The sequence below is a fragment of the Pan paniscus genome, chromosome 7 (genome assembly GCF_029289425.2).
Source record: "Pan paniscus chromosome 7, NHGRI_mPanPan1-v2.0_pri, whole genome shotgun sequence".
NCBI classification, from domain to species: domain Eukaryota; kingdom Metazoa; phylum Chordata; class Mammalia; order Primates; family Hominidae; genus Pan; species Pan paniscus.
In genome coordinates, this window is record NC_073256.2 from 105,520,310 (window position 1) to 105,539,570 (window position 19,261).

At 32.3% G+C, this 19,261-nt stretch overlaps 1 protein-coding gene across 1 annotated transcript in view; it reads right to left on the reverse strand.

The window, feature by feature from the left end:
* Positions 1 to 19,261, reverse strand: part of MMP16 (matrix metallopeptidase 16) — a 290,162-nt gene that overhangs the window by 71,679 nt on the left and 199,222 nt on the right. Inside the window, exons 5-6 of the mRNA XM_003821149.7 lie at positions 14,849 to 15,010; positions 12,661 to 12,872 (exon numbers count right to left, since the gene is read on the reverse strand). Coding sequence (XP_003821197.3) covers positions 12,661 to 12,872; positions 14,849 to 15,010 — 374 coding nt within the window. The remainder of the gene's footprint in view (positions 1 to 12,660; positions 12,873 to 14,848; positions 15,011 to 19,261) is intronic.

Below are 19,261 nucleotides of genomic sequence, written 5' to 3' on the forward strand. Positions count from 1 at the left end.
GTTAGCTTGATTTACATAAGGCTATTTCCACTTGAGATTAATGCACAGTGGGCACGGATTCTTACCTAATTGGACACCTTTGCTAGCCAGGTTAAATTATATTATTGAAACTTGTCATCATAATATTGTCCAAGGACATTTAGTCAGTCTAAAGAAAAATTCCAATGAATATTTTAAAAGGTTTTGCCTATTTTATTTTAAAAATTAGTATGGCTTCACCATCACTTAATATATTACAGTCTTCACATTTATAAAGCTTCTTTTATATCACTATATTTTGAGCTACTAAACATATATATAACATTATTACAATAGTACATATTTTAAAAATCTACTCACAGTTCCTTCACTCCAAGATTTGTCTATCTTTTCTATGCCTTGTCAATGCATGTATTTTAATAATAAAATTCATGACATAAAATCTAATATTTTAATATTTTGTTTATACATGATAATCATGTCTCATTGTTTCATATATTCTTCATAATTAATGTTTCAAATGATTTTCATTCTATTCCATTGAGTTGGTGTACAGCCAGTGCATAATAATGCTTCAGTTAATGATGTACCACCTACAAGACAGGTGGTTATAATGAGGCTAAAAAATTCCAATTGCCTAGTGATGTTGTAGCCATCATAACGTCATAGTGCAATGCATTACTCATGTGTTTATGGTGATGCTGGTGTCAACAAACCTATTGCGCTGCCAGACATGTAAAATTATAGCACATACAATGAAATGCAGTACGTAACACTTGATAATAATAAATATGTTAATAATTTTTATATACCTACCATATTACACGTTTTATCATTATTTCAGAGTGAACTACTTATAAAAGAAAAAGTTAACTATAAAACAGCCTCAGAAAGGTCCTTCGGGAGGTATTCCACTGAAGGGGACAAGATGTGGAGGTAGAAGACAGTGATGAGGATAATCCTGACACTATGTAGACCTAAGCTAATGTGAGTGTTTGTGTCTTAGTTTTTTAACAAAACAGTTTAAAAAGAAAAAAGAATCCAAAAAACACAAAACATTTTCAATAAAAAAGCTTATAGAAGTAAAGAAGTTACAGTAAGATGAGGTTAATTCATTATTTTAAAAATTATAAATTTAGTGTAGCCTAAGTATAAAATATTTATGAAGTCGACAGTAGTGTACAGGAATATCCTAGGCCTTCACATTCAGTCATCATTTACTCACTGATGCATCCAAAGGAATTTCCAGTCTGCAGGCTCCACTCATGGCAAGTGCACTACATATGTGTACCATTTTTTATCTTTTATCTCATCTTTTTTTTTATACCTTAGCTATCATTAGGCAACTCATGACTATTATTATTTGCTATACCACTACCATATTACTGGATAATCTGAGTTTGCTTGAAAAATTTTTTCCTACTGGCCAAAAAGGTGCAGTAGATATCTTTGTTCATTTTAATTTTTACTCTATTATTTTGTGGGTGAATTACCATATATGGGGTTAGTAATTGGAAAACTATGCACATTCTCCTGTTTGTTGTAACACATAGTATTGCTGTAGTTTAAATTCAAAATCACCTTTAAAATATGACTCATTTGCTATTCATACTATCTATAGTTTCTTTAAAGTAGACATGTAAACAAACACAATATAATGTTCTGAAACTGCAAAGTAGTGTAAGAAGCATAGTGATGGAAACAGAAAAATTTGGAACCAAATGTCAAGCAAATAAGTTCTATGGAAAATTGGTTGCCCCACCATCTCCCTGTCACTTCTCTCATTCATGGTAGAGGGGAAAAGTGAATACTTAAGAAAACACTTTTCAGATTCTCAAAATCATTCTTGTTTTCAAGGGGAAGAGCCTAATTCTAGAATATGTAAAAGTGTTTCTATTAATGCCAACAATAGTATTCTAGACAAAAGAAAGATTAAAGACACAGATGCATCATTAAAATAAATCTCTGCTATTAAAGACAACATTAAAAACAACAAATTTTCTTTGATTAAATGTTAAGTGAAAAATAAAACTGCATGACAAAAAAGAATAAAATATTAAAAATAATCTTTAATTTTATCATCCAGAGATAACTGTTCTTAACATTACAGTATTAGTCCTTTGAGAATTTATTATTTATAAATCTATTTGTATATATGCAAATATATATACACACATGCATATATATACATGTGTATATATATTTACAGGTTATGTATATATATATATATGTATTTATAGTTACAGATTAAAATCACCTAAATTGTAGATTTCACTTTCTCTCCTACCTCTGGCTACATACATCACCACCCCAGAGACACTCAGTGTTTTCAGTTTCTTGTATCCCTTTTAGGGATAATTTGTATCTGGGTATGAGTGTGTATCTGGGTATACATAAGAATCTGGGTATAAGTATGTGTTCCCCAACTTCTCCCTCTTAAATGGCATGGTTTAAAAATTGCTCTGCACCTCGCTTTAAAAATATGTATATTGGAGATTCAACGTCATTGTTTAAAAATAGCAACATTGTATTACATTGGCTAGGCTATGTCTAAGGCTAAGTTCCTCTTGCTGGACATTTACATCGTTTCCAGTTTTCTGTCAACAATGCTGAAATGACTGTTTATGTACACAGCCTTTGAGTGCTTTTGAGAGTAAATCTTCAAAAAACCTTTCCCAGGCAAAGATTCCTGGTGATCAAACATTTTTCTGAAAGGTAGTAAAAATGTATACTCCGTTTAACAGAATGACAGTGCTAGTTGCCCACATTCTCACAAATGTAAGATACTATTAACCTTTGCCTTTTGTCAGAATAATGAATTTTAAAAAAACCTCACTGTATTTTTAATTTGCATATACTTCTGTAAGTATGTATGAGTTACTTGTTATTCCTTAAAATGTATATGCATTTCTTTATCTTCATGTAATTTTTCAACTGGGTGTATTTCCTTTTTTTTCATTTATAAGCGCATTATAATTTTTAAAAGTAACATTTCCTATATGTGTATTGCTTTTCAAGTTGATTCATAAATATTTTCAGCCATGTAGAAATGTCTATATTAAATGTTATTAAATCTATCAAGGTATTATGAATAGCTTTTTAATCCTGTACCTTATTTAGAAACAACTCAATTTCAAAGTGTATATACATATAATCAAAATACAAAAGATTTTGCAAGTTTTCTTCTAGTACTTTTATGGTTTAATATTTCCATTTAAATAGTTGGTCCACCTTGGAATTTACTTAGATTTTTTTCCCTGACTCTATTCTGTTCATTTGTCCCATCTAGTAATCGCTAAATGTCATCCAATTTTAAATAAATTTGCATAACAGTAAGTTTTAAAATCCAGTAGTACAGTCTTTTGTATTTTTATACACATACATTTTTCTATATAATCTTTTATGTTACCTGGTTAAAAACTAAGGTGCTATTTTTATTAGCCATTTTAATTTTATCAAGTCTTCTTATAAATGAATATCATAATTTTCATTTACTCAAGTCTCGGGACTTTCAGTGGAATTACTTTTAATTTTTAGAATAATCAGGGGAAAGTAATTTTTTACAATACTGTATATTTCATTCAAATACATGGAAATTCCTTTCATTACTTCTCTATTTTTATGCTTAAAATTATATATTTTGTTATTCTTTAAGGTTTTGAATATTTCATGTTATATTTTCTCCTGAGTAGTGGAATCAGACTGAATTTAAGGATGGATACAAAGAATCAAAATTTTTATTAGAGTGAATCTTTTAATCAAGAATAGGATACATCTTTCTATTTATCAAAATCGTATTTTGGTGCTACAATAAAGTTCTAACTTTTATTCATGGAAGTTCTGCACATTTCTTTACAAGTGTAGCCCTAGATGTTTTATTTTATATTGCTATTGTTTTGAGATTGTTTCTTTTTATATATTTTGGTGTTAATTAGGAGAAATTCATCTGCATTTAACAAAAAATATAAATACACTTGGCTGAGTAAAACTAAAAACTATTAAGAATAAAAACAAGAAATGCAGAGATAAGCTGTCCATAGCTTGATATATGGAAACTAATTAACTTTAATGTCTCTCTTTCTCATATGATGTCAAATATAAATATAATAATCCATGTAAAGCATATAGAAAAATCATCTTAGGTGCTTAATAGGTGTTATCTATATTATTATTCCAATATATGTGGGTGGAATATGAAACTTTCATCAATAATAAAAAATAGGATAAAGCTAGGCTAATAATCTGGACCAAAATTAAAATCCCTGTTTATACCTTATACCAAAGTAAATTCTAGATGAAGTATAAAGATTTAAACTGAAAAACATTCCTGAATGCCAGGTGAAAAAATATTAAAAATAATGAAGAATTCTATAAGTTCACTGGTCACACAATTAACACATACAAATCAGCAACTCTCTTCATAAAGAAATAAGCTTTAGAAAGTGTTGGAGAAATGGCTAGCTATCTAACCAATATCTACTCCCTCTTTTTTTCCTGCTAATAAATTCTTGATATTGTCTGAGACAGCAATTTGCACAATTTAACATTCCTGCTCACCCAGGCATCTTTTCATCTAGGAGGGTAACATAGCCCAGCCATAGTAAGGACACTAAGCATTTGTCTATTTTCCCTGACATGGTTACTATATGTTTCAATTTTAACCTTTTTTCTTCTTTATATAATATGGAATATCTGGAGGTGCAGCATCCATCCTGAAAAACTGAGGACTGAAAAATCAATTGTGGTATGCAGGGAGTGGTGATTGATAGCGCTGGGATTGAAAGTTTGGCATAAGACTTACAATTACTATCCTGTCCATAACACTATTCATAAAACTGTCAATTACTGTCCTTTTACATGTAAGTTAGAATCTTAAAGTGTAAGGTTTCCATTCCCTAATTCCATTGAAGTTATGATTGGAATAATTTTTGCTTTGTAGAATAATGTGGGAGAGTAATGCTTTTCCAATATTAAGTTTTTTCCATTCAAGCTTGGTAAATCTCTCCATTTATCAATTCTTTTAGATTTCCATCATTAAAGTTGTGTATTGTAAAGTAAAGTTGTGTGTTGTAAAGTCTGTTGTTGCTTTTGTTTATAGATACTGTATATTAGATCCACTTAATTGAGAAATGATTATGAAGTGCTAATTGTAAATACTCTTCTAAGCATTGGGAATAGACGAACAAGACAATCAAGAACTTCTCTCATGAAGGTTAAAATGCAGAGAAGACAGACTTAGAAGTAAAAAGATTGTTTATTAAATATATATTTATTGAATGTTATGAATGTGCCAGGTTCTTCTAGTTAAGTGTAATCCAATGAGTTATTCATTTGTGTCAAAAATATTTTCATTTATATAGTCTTTATAGTTATTAGATAAGTTACATTTTATTTTTTTCTGTGGTTTAGGGAGTCTTTCTTAACAGTGCTAATAGTTTTAATTTTTTCTGTTGATTTTCATGGACTTTTTCAGGTAGACTATCACATAATTTGCAAATAATTACAGCTTTCACACTTATTTTATTTTAAAGATTTATACTTGTAAGACCATCTTGTGAAAGATAAAATAAATAAATGCTTTTAAGAGATTGTGAAGACCTGGGTGAATGTTTAAATAACTTCACATAATCCACAAAGCACAATGATAATTACAACATAGTTAACTAAAAGTTTAAAAAGGGAATACCAAGAATAAAGTCTAATTTTTGCTTTAGAGAAATATAGGAGGTCAACAGTGGCACATTCACAAATGCCAAATTTGAAAGAAAAAATCAGAAAAGTGTTATTTTTTCAAAGTTCCTAAAATAAAATACTTTCCATGTGCACTATAAATCTTGAAACGAAACTTTGCTTATTTATCTTGAATTAATGTAAAAGCATTTTGAAGCATGAATTGTGAATATAAGCACTTTCTATGCAAAAATGTCAATATAAAAAAGATAAATTATAACATATATAAAACACAGACAGAAAAACAGACATTTTTAACATGGAAAAGACTTGGATAATATTGCTATGGAGTAAAAGGGTTTTTAAATTGAACCACAATTAATATAATTTCAGAAAACATTTTTGCATGATTATAGGGAATTGTCTTGCCTATATTCTAAATTTATACCAAAATAAAATGTACATAATAAAATATATCCTAAATTCCAAAATATGTATATTTTGTATATGCCTTATTTGGAATTTTACCAAAATAAAATGTACATAATAAAATATATCCAAAATTCCAAATAAAGCATATATTAAACATTGCTTTATACCACTGAAAATAATTTTATTGAATCCAAAACAAGTATCCAAATATATGCTCAAAATATTTAAACTCACCCAAAAACAAAGTGACTGAGAAGAAAATTGGAAACTCAGGTAGCTGAGTCCATTCTTACTAATACTTGCCTTTAATAGCTAAGAAGCCAGGAAATGTCAATTAAAACATTTAAAGATTTCAAGGAGAAATTTTAAAGCATAATTGCAATTACAAATATTTTAAAAATAAATTAATATTGACATTAAAATGCAGTATTACACATAATTCCAGTTGCTTCCTAAAATGTGTACTAAAATATTTAAAAGGCTATGATTTTGTACTACAGCAAAACTTTATTTAATTCTCTGCTTTCAATGTCTTGGCGATTGCTCCCTTTGGTCTTATGTGAATCTAGACCCAATTACAACATGCTATTAATATTATCAGGACACTTCCTGGCTGTATGGAATTAAGCTGTGACTGAAAGTAATTTTCGATTACACTGTGCTGTGTGATTTCTGTAAGTATTGTTTTGTTTGTAAAACACTTTTCGGACTCTCTGCCAACAAAATAGTTTTTAATCATTCCATTGAGTAAAGTGATATGATATGAATAATAACAACAAACTGTATCATTCACCTCCTTTATATCATGAGAATTATGGCCATATACTATAATTTTTATTCAGCTAAATGTTATTTTAAAAATAATTTCAAATAGTATCAGAATTTGAGTTAATTAATATGATGAAAAGTTAAAAATGCTAAGTCTGCTTTGCTACATAAAAGCTACCATTTCCTGAGCTTACAATACATCTGTGATGGAGTTTATTAGCCATTATACAAATGAGGAAAGTAAGATCAGATATACTTAGCAAATATTTGTCTACTATGTTCAGGACACTGTGCAATTCAGCATAGAATCAGATAGCTACAGTCTCTGTGTGGAGCATACAGCAAATGGGATCTGACTCGAAGTCTATCTTTAATGTCAAAGAGTTTAAGGATGATCTTATCCAAATGTAAAGAAAGACATACAACTATGCAACAGGAATAAGTTGTACCACCAAATTGAGAGTTGGGAGAGAATTTTTCTGAGGGTAAGAGAAAAATCCATCCCACTATATGAGGTTACAAGATGCCAAAATATATATAATCCATAGTTAACGTTTTTGAAATTCTACACATATTGCAGTTCCTTTTCATATATCTAGACCAATGCAGACCTGTGAAATGACAGTCTGGACAGAAATAAAGATTGATGAAAGCCTTCTGCTGCTCTACATACTGCAGTAAAAATCTGGAAAATAAGCGAATATTTCGTATTGACAGGGAAAGGCCTGTAGAGCCATGAGTGTTTGAAATGTTCCAGAAACAACTGGGAGGAGAAGTGTGGCTGGAGTTCTGTGAGTAAAAATGAGCAAAATAAGATAGAGGAGGTAAGATCAGAGAGGTATGGGGAAATGGGCCGATCATGTAGCCTTGTGAGCAACTGAAATAACTTTGGCTTTTATTCAAGTCAGTTATTGAAGAGTTTTTAGCAGTGCAGTGGTATGATTTGATGCATTGTTTTACAATGTCATTCAGTATGCAGTATTGACAACAGACTGAAAGGAGGCAGCAAGGGAGGAAGCAAAAAAACCAATCTGGGGGATACTACAATAATTAAGATGTTATGTGATGTTTATGAAACAAAACCACCTTGGCAAATGAAATTGAGCCATACTCCGTATTTACTTGAACTATGATTCTTCAGTAGAATTAAGAAGGTGGTCGTAAATGAAGATGGTCACATCTAAGAATAAACAGTGTGTGATAAATGAACAGATAAGAATTAGACAAAGGAAAAAAACAAATGATATCTGCTTTGGCTTCACTTTTTTTGGGTAAATGATGAAATTCTTTCCTGACACAGAGCCATGAGACTTGCTCTTCTAGATTAACTGGAAAGACATTTACTATACTTCTTTGAATACTGTTCCACGACAGCTTTGCCTCTTTAAATTAACCTTTCTAGTTCTAGTGTAAAGTACTAGCCTTTGCTTACTCCTCTTAAAGAACTGGTCAGTAATGAAAGGCAACTATCCTTTTTTTTTTTTGACACTAAAGGAACTCCTGGTGCTGTATACAATTTTTCCTATTTCCAGCTTCAAAAGAATATAGTTACCACTATATGCATTCATTCATACATAGTGAAATATTGTGTACTGAAATATGTTCTGTACAACTTTGGCTAATTCTTGCCTTCTGCTTTTTTTACACAACAAAATAACTACAATATTCAATGTTCTTATCTTGTAGTCCAAAGGTGCTTTGAGAGTATTCATTTGAACAATCAGATCTTGCTGTTGTCAGCTTAGTTACAACAGCTTACACTCTTCAAGGAGTAGTATTAAAATCACCTTTTCTAGGGTAAGGACAAAGCTTCTTTTGTTATTGTTATTTTGTTTCTCTCTTCTTTGGCATTTTGTTTTGATTCTCATTTCCTTGGATTAGGTGGTTTACATTCTCTAAAGATTATAAAGCTGAATGGCTTAAATTTTTCATGCATAAGGACAGAAGGGTGTGTGTGTGTGTGTGTGTGTGTCTGTCTGTGTGTGTCTGTGTGTATGTATGTATGTAGATACATATCCCACCTCCTACAGAAACACATATCTAGGTGAACTCACTTTAAATAAATGGATGCCTGGAAAGTACAATGTAAATCAAATCCTCTGAGAAGAGGCTCACAACCAAAAAGCATTACGCTGAAAGTCCTATTATAAAGAAAGGCTTCTTACAAGAAAACAAAATTACCTTATGATATTACCTTTTGCTTACATCTAGATTTTTTTATTTTTGGCTTAAAAATCACACATACAGAATTTACGTAAATAATACTCATTGAAATCTTTGGGCAAGGAATAACAACTTACCAAAATAAAATGCTTCAGGGATTTCATTTAGGCTGACTATCATTGTATAAAAATAATATTGGTCACAGTTTGATTATGCAATTCTTACAGTGACATCCCTATTCATTAGCACTGAGCACTATGAAGGTCACGTGAACCACCTTCTGCTCTGGAGAAGTAAAAATCTTGTTGAGGAACACATTTCAATAAGAAATAATTACAGAAGACAGAAATTAATAACACACTAACTGAATATAGAGGATAAATATAAAAATCACTAGAGAGAATCAACCAGAGAAGATGGGACATCAGGAAGATGCTGAGGAGGGAATATTTGGATAGGCAGGACTCAAGAAGCTACCCCCAGACATTAAAATTTAGGAGAAAATAAGTGTTGATGGGCAAGGGTTGAGGAGATGAAGACGCTTCTAAATTGTGTAGAGTTTGTAATAAACAAAAGTAGAAAATCAACTTATATTAATAAGAGTGAGATCAAACAATGAGCAATACTAAAAATATTTGAAGAGACAGTCAATAAGGAGCAAAATATGAAAAATAATGATGTGTATATTGAAGAAATGTTGAAACGGCAGAAAGATCAGATATGGGGTAATGACATTAATTTAGAAGTAAAGGCAGTCTAGACTAAGTAAGTATAGAGGAGAAATTAGGAGACCAATAAGCAGTCATTGGCACTGAAAAACAGAATTCCAGGCTCTGTCATATGTAAGCGTTCTCATATCCTTCTGTGACATTCACAAGTGGAACCTCTGTATGAAGCCTTTCACCCACGTGTCCACCTTGAAGACTAGAATGTAATTTGCAAGAAACCCAAGTGTAGCCTATTTTGTTTACTGCTACATAGCCAGTGCCTAAAATAATATCTAGCCTACAGTATGAGTGCAATAAATATTTCTTGAATACTTACCATTTCAAAATATAGTTGAAAGTCTACTTTTCTTTTGAAACTTTTCTCAATTATTTCAGGTAACAAAGTAAAAAGTTTAGTGGGGAAAACATAGGTTTTGGAATCAAGTAGATCTGTGTTCAGCTACTGACTACCTCTCAGAAGTGTTTCAAAAAAACTTTTCTGACTTTCATTTTTAAATTTGTAGAACAGAATGTTACCCATCTTTCAGTGTTTTTATGAGGTCAGAGACACATAATGGTTATCCAATCTGTGACAACTATTAGCTAAGAGCCAGATATCATTCAATCATGCTTTCTTTACATCTATCCAATGTTGCATATGTCTGAATTATAAGATTATCACTTTATACTAGATAGTAACATGTCTGTTTTTTCTCCCTCCATACGTAAACTTATTGCTGTACCACCCACTTCTTTAACATGCCTAGAAATTTTGTCTCAAAATTCATTACAACTCCAATCTCAGTAAAATTTCCTGTTTGATTAGACTTCAGTACTTTATCTTTGTTTCAGTGTCATTACTTTTACTCTTACATATTAAAAGTATTAATGTTCAAGTTTGTCTTCATTCCTGAAATGTGAGCTGTGCAGACAGGATGCTAGTTTCCATTCACACATTCTTGATGCCTAGGAAAGTACACTGGACACACAGACACATTTTATCAAAAATGAGATAAAAACAAAAAGTATGAAATTATGTGACAAAACGTTCTCTAGGCAAATGGATATTACAAAGAACAAAATGCCTATTAGAAGATGTTATCTTCCAGAGAAATTATTCTTAGAAAGAAAGCAATAATTCTTGGAATTATTGACAAAATGAAAATTGGGCAGATTTTAGAAACTCTGTCCTGTCAGGGATTTTGATAAAGGAATTCAAGATAACCTCAGAGTTTAGGGAAGCAGGCCTTAGTTATATTTTTATATACCTGTTTTGATATTGGAAATAGCAGCTATTGCATTCTACTTGAGAGTCTGATCCATGTACTTTTTATCAGTTCCTGATTTCAGGAACCAGTGATCACAGGACCTTATTTTGTTAGTCAACAGCACTTACTAAACTTTTACAATGTGCAGAGCAAAGAGGCTGTTGAAAGCGATCACTAGATATGAAGACACCAGGCTCCTCTGAAATCAGCAACCTACTTAGATAGACAGGAATAATGAAAAAATAATGTACCCAGAGTCAATTTCACATCATATTCTCAGATAAGCTTGATGCTTTGGTGTTATTATTATGGTATCAAGGTATAAAGCCTGCAATGTTGAAATTCTGCCAACCCTTCAGTTTTCATCAGGTGTCTTTTAGAATAAACAAAAGATTGCACTTTGAGTTCATTTCAACTAGTTGCTGTGGGCTTAGCCACAATGAGTGACAATATGAGTAACACAGAGTAACACAATGAGTAACAAAAGTAAGATTTTCTTTACTCTTTGAATCTAAGTTTATTAAACTACTTGAAATAGAATGGCGATATCAAATTACGTATTGCAGGGCATTTATAGAATTCAAAAATCTATTCATGTGCTTGAAGAAACACATTGATTTTTTTCCTGGAAAGCATGATGCTTTTATGCATATTATATCGAATCCAGATCTTATTTTTCAAAAAAGAAAATAGAGTATTTTATCTAGTTAAAATTATATGAAATCTGTATTTTTAAATGATAGCTTCTGGTGGACAGAAAATTACATAGACAGTATGTAAGTAGAACAGCATTGGATTATTTATTGATTTATGTCCACCAAAACTGACAGCACATTGTTTTATTTTAAAATAAATAATATTGGCAAAATGTGGCTCTTTTAATACTCTACTGCCAACATACAAACTTACTTTCTTAATCTTTAAGACTGGCTTACAAATACTGAGGGGAAAACTATTTTTCAGTATTATATTCACCTTCCAATATCACATAATTTACTTTTGATATACTGTTTATTAGTGTTATTTTCTGAGACCCCAACATTAAAAGTATTTTTGCAAATGTAAAATTAGTTTCAGCTTGTAGCCTTTTAAAAAAATAATATAAATTAGTTAGATATAACTGCCTGACTAACAATATCAAAACAATAACATTCATATGTAAAGTCAAAATGATAGCCTCATAGAGGAGATTTAACTCAAATGGCTACCCGTGGACCCCAAACAAAATGATCAATGCTCTTCCTGTAAAACAATGCTTTACTGGTCAAATGAAATTACAGGGATCTCATAAAGATATGTAAACCAAAGATACAATAGCTGCAGTATGCCTGGAAGTGGCTAAGCTCCCAAGCAAATCATCCCTATTAGTTCCTATTCATGATTCAAATTATGCTATTTTATCTCTTCATAACATGCAGCATTTTTTTTTACCCTCACATTTTAGGCATTTTAGCTTCTGCTGACACGAATGCATTCCCAAAATAGAACGTTACAGCAATCTTCTGCTAGACATTTAAGCCCATTTGTGCATTTATTTTTTAAAATGCTTTTTTTGAACTTTCTAACTGTGAGAGGGCTGGGAAGGTAGTGTTAGAATGAATGAGAACTTGTTTTCTAAAGCAACACTAGACACTTGATCTACTGTTAAAAAAAAAAAAATCACAGTCTCCTACCTTGAAAACAAACATCTCACGACGAAGAATAGCTAGAGTGTTAAAGTTCCCATCACAGATGTTGGGTTTGGCTCCGGGATAGGAGGGTCTGCCGGTTGGAGGCCGAGGAGGTTTTGGCCTGTCATTTTTCCTTGGGTCAGCCGGAGGAATAGAGCGGTGTGGGGGCACTGTCGGTAGAGGTCTTGTAGGTGGAGGAATCTTGTCAGGTGGACCTTTTGAAAATATGAGGACAGTGCTTGGCTCACTTAAAACTGGAATAGAGCTGGAAAATATGCTACAGAGAACAATCACTTATCAGCAGAGGGCACAGACTAAGTGAACTAAGAGGTCTTTAAGATCGTATATTTTCTGAAAAAAACAAAATATCTTACCCAAAAAAGCATTGCCAAGCCTATCTGAAACTGTCCTTATCATGCTAGATTCTGGATCCAGGTAGCTAGGTTTTCTTTGTTAATTTTTAATAATATTTTTCATAGCTTCACCACAGTTATTTTTGGGAAAGCTGCCTTCAGATCTTTTTTGGAAGTAGGTGGTGTATAAATAATAAATAAATGAAAAGGAATACTGGAGCCATGTAAGTAAGCTCCAACAAAGTTAATCCTAGATTTCGATAGATAATGATTCTATTCAAATACTTCCAAAAGATAAACGTTAACTAAGCAAAGTTTATTCTATCCAATGTGTCAAAACTATTTGATATTCTTTTATTGATTTTCACTGTTTTCTTCTAATGAAATATTTTGACAAATTGCTGGAAGAGTGTTTAGATTCATAGTCGTGAATCTAAAATACCTATTGATTAAAATATCACCAGTAAAATATTAATGTGAAGAAGTATTTCTCAAAAGAGGCTTCTAAATCAAGCCAAAGTTTACACATGTAATTTGGTACAGATGTAAAGCATCATTCTCAAGAGATTTATGTTTTTAAAAAGAAATGTAAAGCTGTTTGCACTTAATATTTAGGTATGGGAAGAATATTCTTTTGCAGACCTTCAGTCTAGACTACTAATTCATGAGGTCATGAGAAAGAGACTTCTTTCAGTGAACCACTTAAGAAGAATTTCTGATGACACACACTTAGAAATAGGATAGCTCAATTCAACATAAGAGATATTTAGTACTGAGTCAGACATTTCTCTCTTCTTGGTATCCCAGTAAACTAAAGAGCAGCACAAAAATTGACCTTTTTTTACAAATCTATTTTAACCCTGAGAGAATACTTACCACTGAGTTATTAAAATTAAAAAAAAACTAATGAATGCAAAAACGAATTAGTGAACTTAAACTATGCTGCTTGAAAATGCAAAAGACATCTTCTGGATACTGGATATTAACATACAGATAGCACACATTTGTCTTTGTATCATAAAAACAAAAGCTTCACTTCATTAATTTAGTAAAGCATATTTGCTATATGTAAATTATAAATGTCAAGTTCTTTGCAACTGTGTGTGAAATAAATGTCTTTATAAAGGTCAATGGTTGTATGAGGAAGTTAGGATTATAGTAAATATGCATAATAGTCTTTCCCCTTTTCTGTTAATTTGCATTCATTGAGTGAATAAAAATGACATTACTATACTAAAAATTTGTTTTGTACTCTGTATTAATAAACTTCACCACTTGTTAATTTCACTCCCTTGTTTGTTAACTCTTACTCTAGGTCAATAAATCATTATATGACTTTGGGGTCAATTTCTTGCATCTATCACATAAGGGTATTTTGTGGGCCTTCAAAAGTGTTTTGTCTAGGAAATACCTAACATCAAATCTCACAAACTGTGAGTCAATCTGTCAGTTTGTAGAAAAGTCTCAGCATTTTATATATGAAAGTCTTATATTTTTCCTTGTTTTTTTTGTTACATTCATTTATTACATATTTTTACTTGAATTTTAAAAACTAAAGTTTATTAGAACTTTGCCGTAACTGCAGGTTTTTCAACCAAACTCAGTAAGTAAGAAAATTTCATCAGTGCTTAACATGTTCCCATAATCTATACATTAAGATACCTGGGACCTTTGCCAACAAAATTCAGTTGATAGAATAATTTTGCCAGTAGGCCAGCTACATACTTTTTCTGTAGTCATCTGTCTTATACTTAGAGCATCTATCTCAAAGAAGAAAACACAGCAGAAATTCTGGACTTCACTATAGGATTAAGCAAATTGAAACAGTAGTAACCTACCATATATCTTCTGGATGCCCTGTAAATCATCATTAGGTAGTTTGAAGTTGTCTGTTTCCATGTACTGGTAAAATGGAGCCATGATGGCAGTGGGGTCATTGGAATGCTCCAATCCCAGAGCATGTCCCAGTTCATGAACTGCTACAAGAAATAAGTCATTTCCTGTGTGAACAAGAAGAAAATAAGTTTTTGTAACTAATATCCAAATACAGAATTGATAAGGACAATTTGGTACTATCAACATTTTACCCAAGAAAAATAGGAGGTACTCTTTCCTTCAACTATTTGTATGGTTTCATCACTGGCTTTCCTACTGGCAAAAATCCAATATCCTTTTTTCAAAAAAGGGTCAAGGGAAGAGGTGGTGGTGATAAAGTCACAGAGATTTAGAATCCAAAAGGGAAGAACAAAGAATAAATGTTGAAGAGCAGCAGCATTGGAAACTGATAGTACTCCTGTCAAAATACTCTTCTAATTATGAAACGCATAATGTGAAACATCTTACTTTTATATGTCTCATATTTAATATGATTCTAACAACTTAGTAAAAAATATAGGGCAGATACTGTCCTTACTTTTACAAAGATGAGTAAATTAAGGCATGAAGATGACAAGTCTTGTCAGGAACAGCAAAGAGCTGAGATTGGGACTCAAGATATTTTGACTCCTAGACTAAAGCTTTATTTTTTTGCTGGCATAGAATAAAGAAACACAATAATGTAAAATAAAATCTATAGGCTATTAGTCATACTAACTAGAATTATAGTCCTAGCTCTATAAATACCAATTCTAATCTTTTCATACGTAATCTGAACAAAATACATTTATCTTAAGAGCTGCTGTTTATCACTGAAAATTTCCACCTGTGGTAAACTTGTACAGTGAAATCTATTGAGTAAAAACTCTGCAGAGATATTTGGTGTGATTTTATGCAATCAACCCCGTTGATGACTTCTACATTTTGTTCAATCCTGGATCATCATAACCATATGCATTATGGGAGAAAAAGGTGGTCTTACATCTATATTTTTAATGCTAAAAATTTAGTTGGACAACGTGGTGTATCAAATAGCTGGGGCTGTTACATTTCTAAGGGTTATGTTTCTAAGTGAAAAGTTTAATGTGATTGAACATGAAGGCTAATATTTCACATGAATACTTGCCACAAATGCAAATATTTAATAATTTCAAGCATCATTTCTATGAAAACTCCTTTCCAACCACTTTTATAATGTACTATAATAATTGCCTTCAGAAGACTATTTTTTGAACCCAAAAGCCAGGCAAAAAACCAACATTTTTTCTACTCTGGAGTAGTCTGTCACAGAGGAATAGATGAGATCATGAGACTGACTCTTCATATGACATTAGCATAGCAAAAATGAGCCATTGACAGTACTTCCTGTGGTCTACCTGATTAAAAATACTAATAGAGCACGGTTACTGGGGGTTGTCTAGGGAACATCATAGTCATAGGAGGAAGAAAAAAAAGAAAACAGAAGGAAGGAGGAAGTTATTCATGAAGAGTTACATAACTATGACAGTGTTTGGAAGTATGTAATTTAGGGAGAAGACTACTAAGGATTGTGCCTTAGGGGGCACTCACAGGTGAGAGGATGATTGGAAAGAAAAGAAGCTATATTCATTTTTAGATATGGAACATCTAATCCCAATGCTAAAATGAACATCTTTGTAATTTCAAATCAGAGACACCTTAGTTAAAATACAAATCTGATAACCATGTGGCTTACTGCTACCCTAAATAACATGTTAAGTGGAAGAAGGATAGCTTCGGAGCATGCCCACACCCAGAAAACATGGGTCAATTTTGGCTGGAGTATGCTATCAATGGGCTAAGTGAAAGGATATTTTCACCAAGAGCAGACCGAATGGCAAAACAAAGATTTATCAAGCAGACAAAGGAGCAAAAGAAGCCCAGGCAGTCTAACGAACAGCAGAAAACTCAGGAATTGGTATTCAAGTTCACCATGAACAGCTAGTCACACATGAACTCAGTCAGAAGACAGTGCTGACTCAGAAAATAGCTTCAGAAACTCCTGGCCTTCTTTTAGCAAAACTGATGCAACTTCTTGGTCAGACAGTCCCAATGTGGACTTACAGGGATTATATCTTGTTTTAATCTTCACAGGGAAAAAAAAAAATTCCAAACTTCATCCCCTCCTCCTTGCATATCAGGTTCCCTTCACTAGAAAAAACAGACCCTGCTCTGTTCCTAAACACATAGGAAGTCAGTCTTACTCTTATGCAGATAAATATTGCTTTCAGTCAAAACTAAAATTTTGGCTAGGAGCCTAGCTGAATTATTAAAGGTACTTCAAACCTCTCACAAGAAAATAGTCTCTTGCTCTCAGTTTTGTTTTTTTTTTCATTTTTGGCTAGAAAGAGGAATACAAAAAGACAAAAACAACACAGACATAATAGCAAAGAGGTCATAACAGCCAAAGCCATTCTGTTTCATGTATCTGTTTGCTTCAGATCATTCATATTTTCCTAAGCATTGTTTCCAAGGGTGGAGTCATTCCTTGTCTCAGGAATAAAGTAAGGCTTTAGAAGAAAATTAATAGGACCAGGATATGAACTTACGACCTGTTGAGTACTCTACAGCACTTTTAATCAGAAACATTGGCCAAGGGCTCCAAGTAATTACCATTCTTCAGATGATTGGCAATAATGTAATTAAACCTTACTTGCAGCTTCACAATAGTTTAAAAGGGTAAGTTGTTCAATAAAGTACTGCCCTGTGATTTGAATTCCACTAGGAACAAAAGTTGTTGGCACATGACGAGCTTCAGACAATTAAAATGCACTGGACCTCTTTCCGAATGATGAAAATAATAACTGCTGCTGTAACTTATCATTAATTCACATTATTCAAAATCCTTAATTGTAATATGCCTTGATTTTATCACCAAGCAGGCAACAAAGGAGAAATCAGTCTCTTGGTTCTTAATACAGAAATAGTACTTGCTTCTTTTGCAAGATTTTGAGTTTTGAGTTTGTTGCTTTCAATTGTATCTATAATCTCCTTTCCTTTGTATAGTCCAATACAATGTTAGAATATTAAACTATATTATGAAGGATAATGAATTATTTGTCATTTCTTTGTCATAATTATGTCTATATTTTATTCCAAGTTCCTTCACCCTTCCATGCATTTTCAGATACTGTCTTCTCCGCGGACATATCCTGAATGTTAAAAAATGATCATGTAATATTTTATACATACAAATTGTTATGGAACATTTATAATCCTACTAAAATATTTGGATATCACAAGCATCACTGAATCTCTCTCTGAAGTTTCTGTGATCCCAAAACTTTGGCTCCTCCATTACTTCAAGAGGTCATCACTACCCCGAGTTCCGAATTTCTCATTGCACTGCTTACATTTTTGTTAAATGTATTTTGGTATATTTTGCCTTGCTTACACTTTTATCAAATATGTATGTTTCAATGAATTACAGTTTCCCCTAGTGTTGGAGCTTTGCAAAGTTTATCTTTGCATGCTGTCTTCTAAAACTTGTTGAAACTCAGCATTTTTTTCCCTAATATATATCTTCTATCTTGCCTCTGTCAATTGTGCAAGATCTTGTTAATATTTTAAAAGAAAAATCAAAGTCATCTCCTCCATGAAGCCTTCTCCAAATTCCCAGGTCAATTCTGTCCCTCTACATCTGTGTATACTTGGCCTTTCATATATAACTTGATTGTAACACATACCATAATTGCCCTGAAAACTTCTGATGCTCTTAATATTCACTTGTAGGTTAAAAGACTGACAGAATAAATTTGAACAGATTTCTAATTTTAAATATATAAATACTTAAAATAGTACAGTCCATATCTAGAAATAAAATCAGAAATCATCACCAAACATGTGATTAGTAGAAATTTCTCCAGTGCTTAGTGGATAGATAGGATGGAATAGGTCTTCTCAACCTGCAGACCTATCAGACTATGTGTACAGTTGGTTTCTCTAGTTGAGAAGCTAAAGAGATATGTCGGAGCCAGCCTCCGAGATGACAACAGTGATCCTCACCTCCTGATCTCACACTCACATTGTATCAGGGTTTTATCAGTTTGCCACGGCAAAATATGGCAGAAGTGATGGTATTTGATTTCTAAGGCGAGGTCATACGATACATCCATGACTTCCATCTTATCTCTCTCTCTCTCTCCCCTCCTCCCCCGACCCCTGCCTCCTCTACAGCCATATGAGTTAGCTTGGAAGTGAATTTTCCAACCCCTTCATATGAGTGCAGCCCCGGCCAACATGGATATCCATGAAATAACCCTAGCCAGAACCACCTGGCTAAGCTGCTCCTGGATTTCTAACCTTCAGAACCATGTGAGATAATAAATTGTTGTTTTAAGTTGCTGGATTTTGGGGTA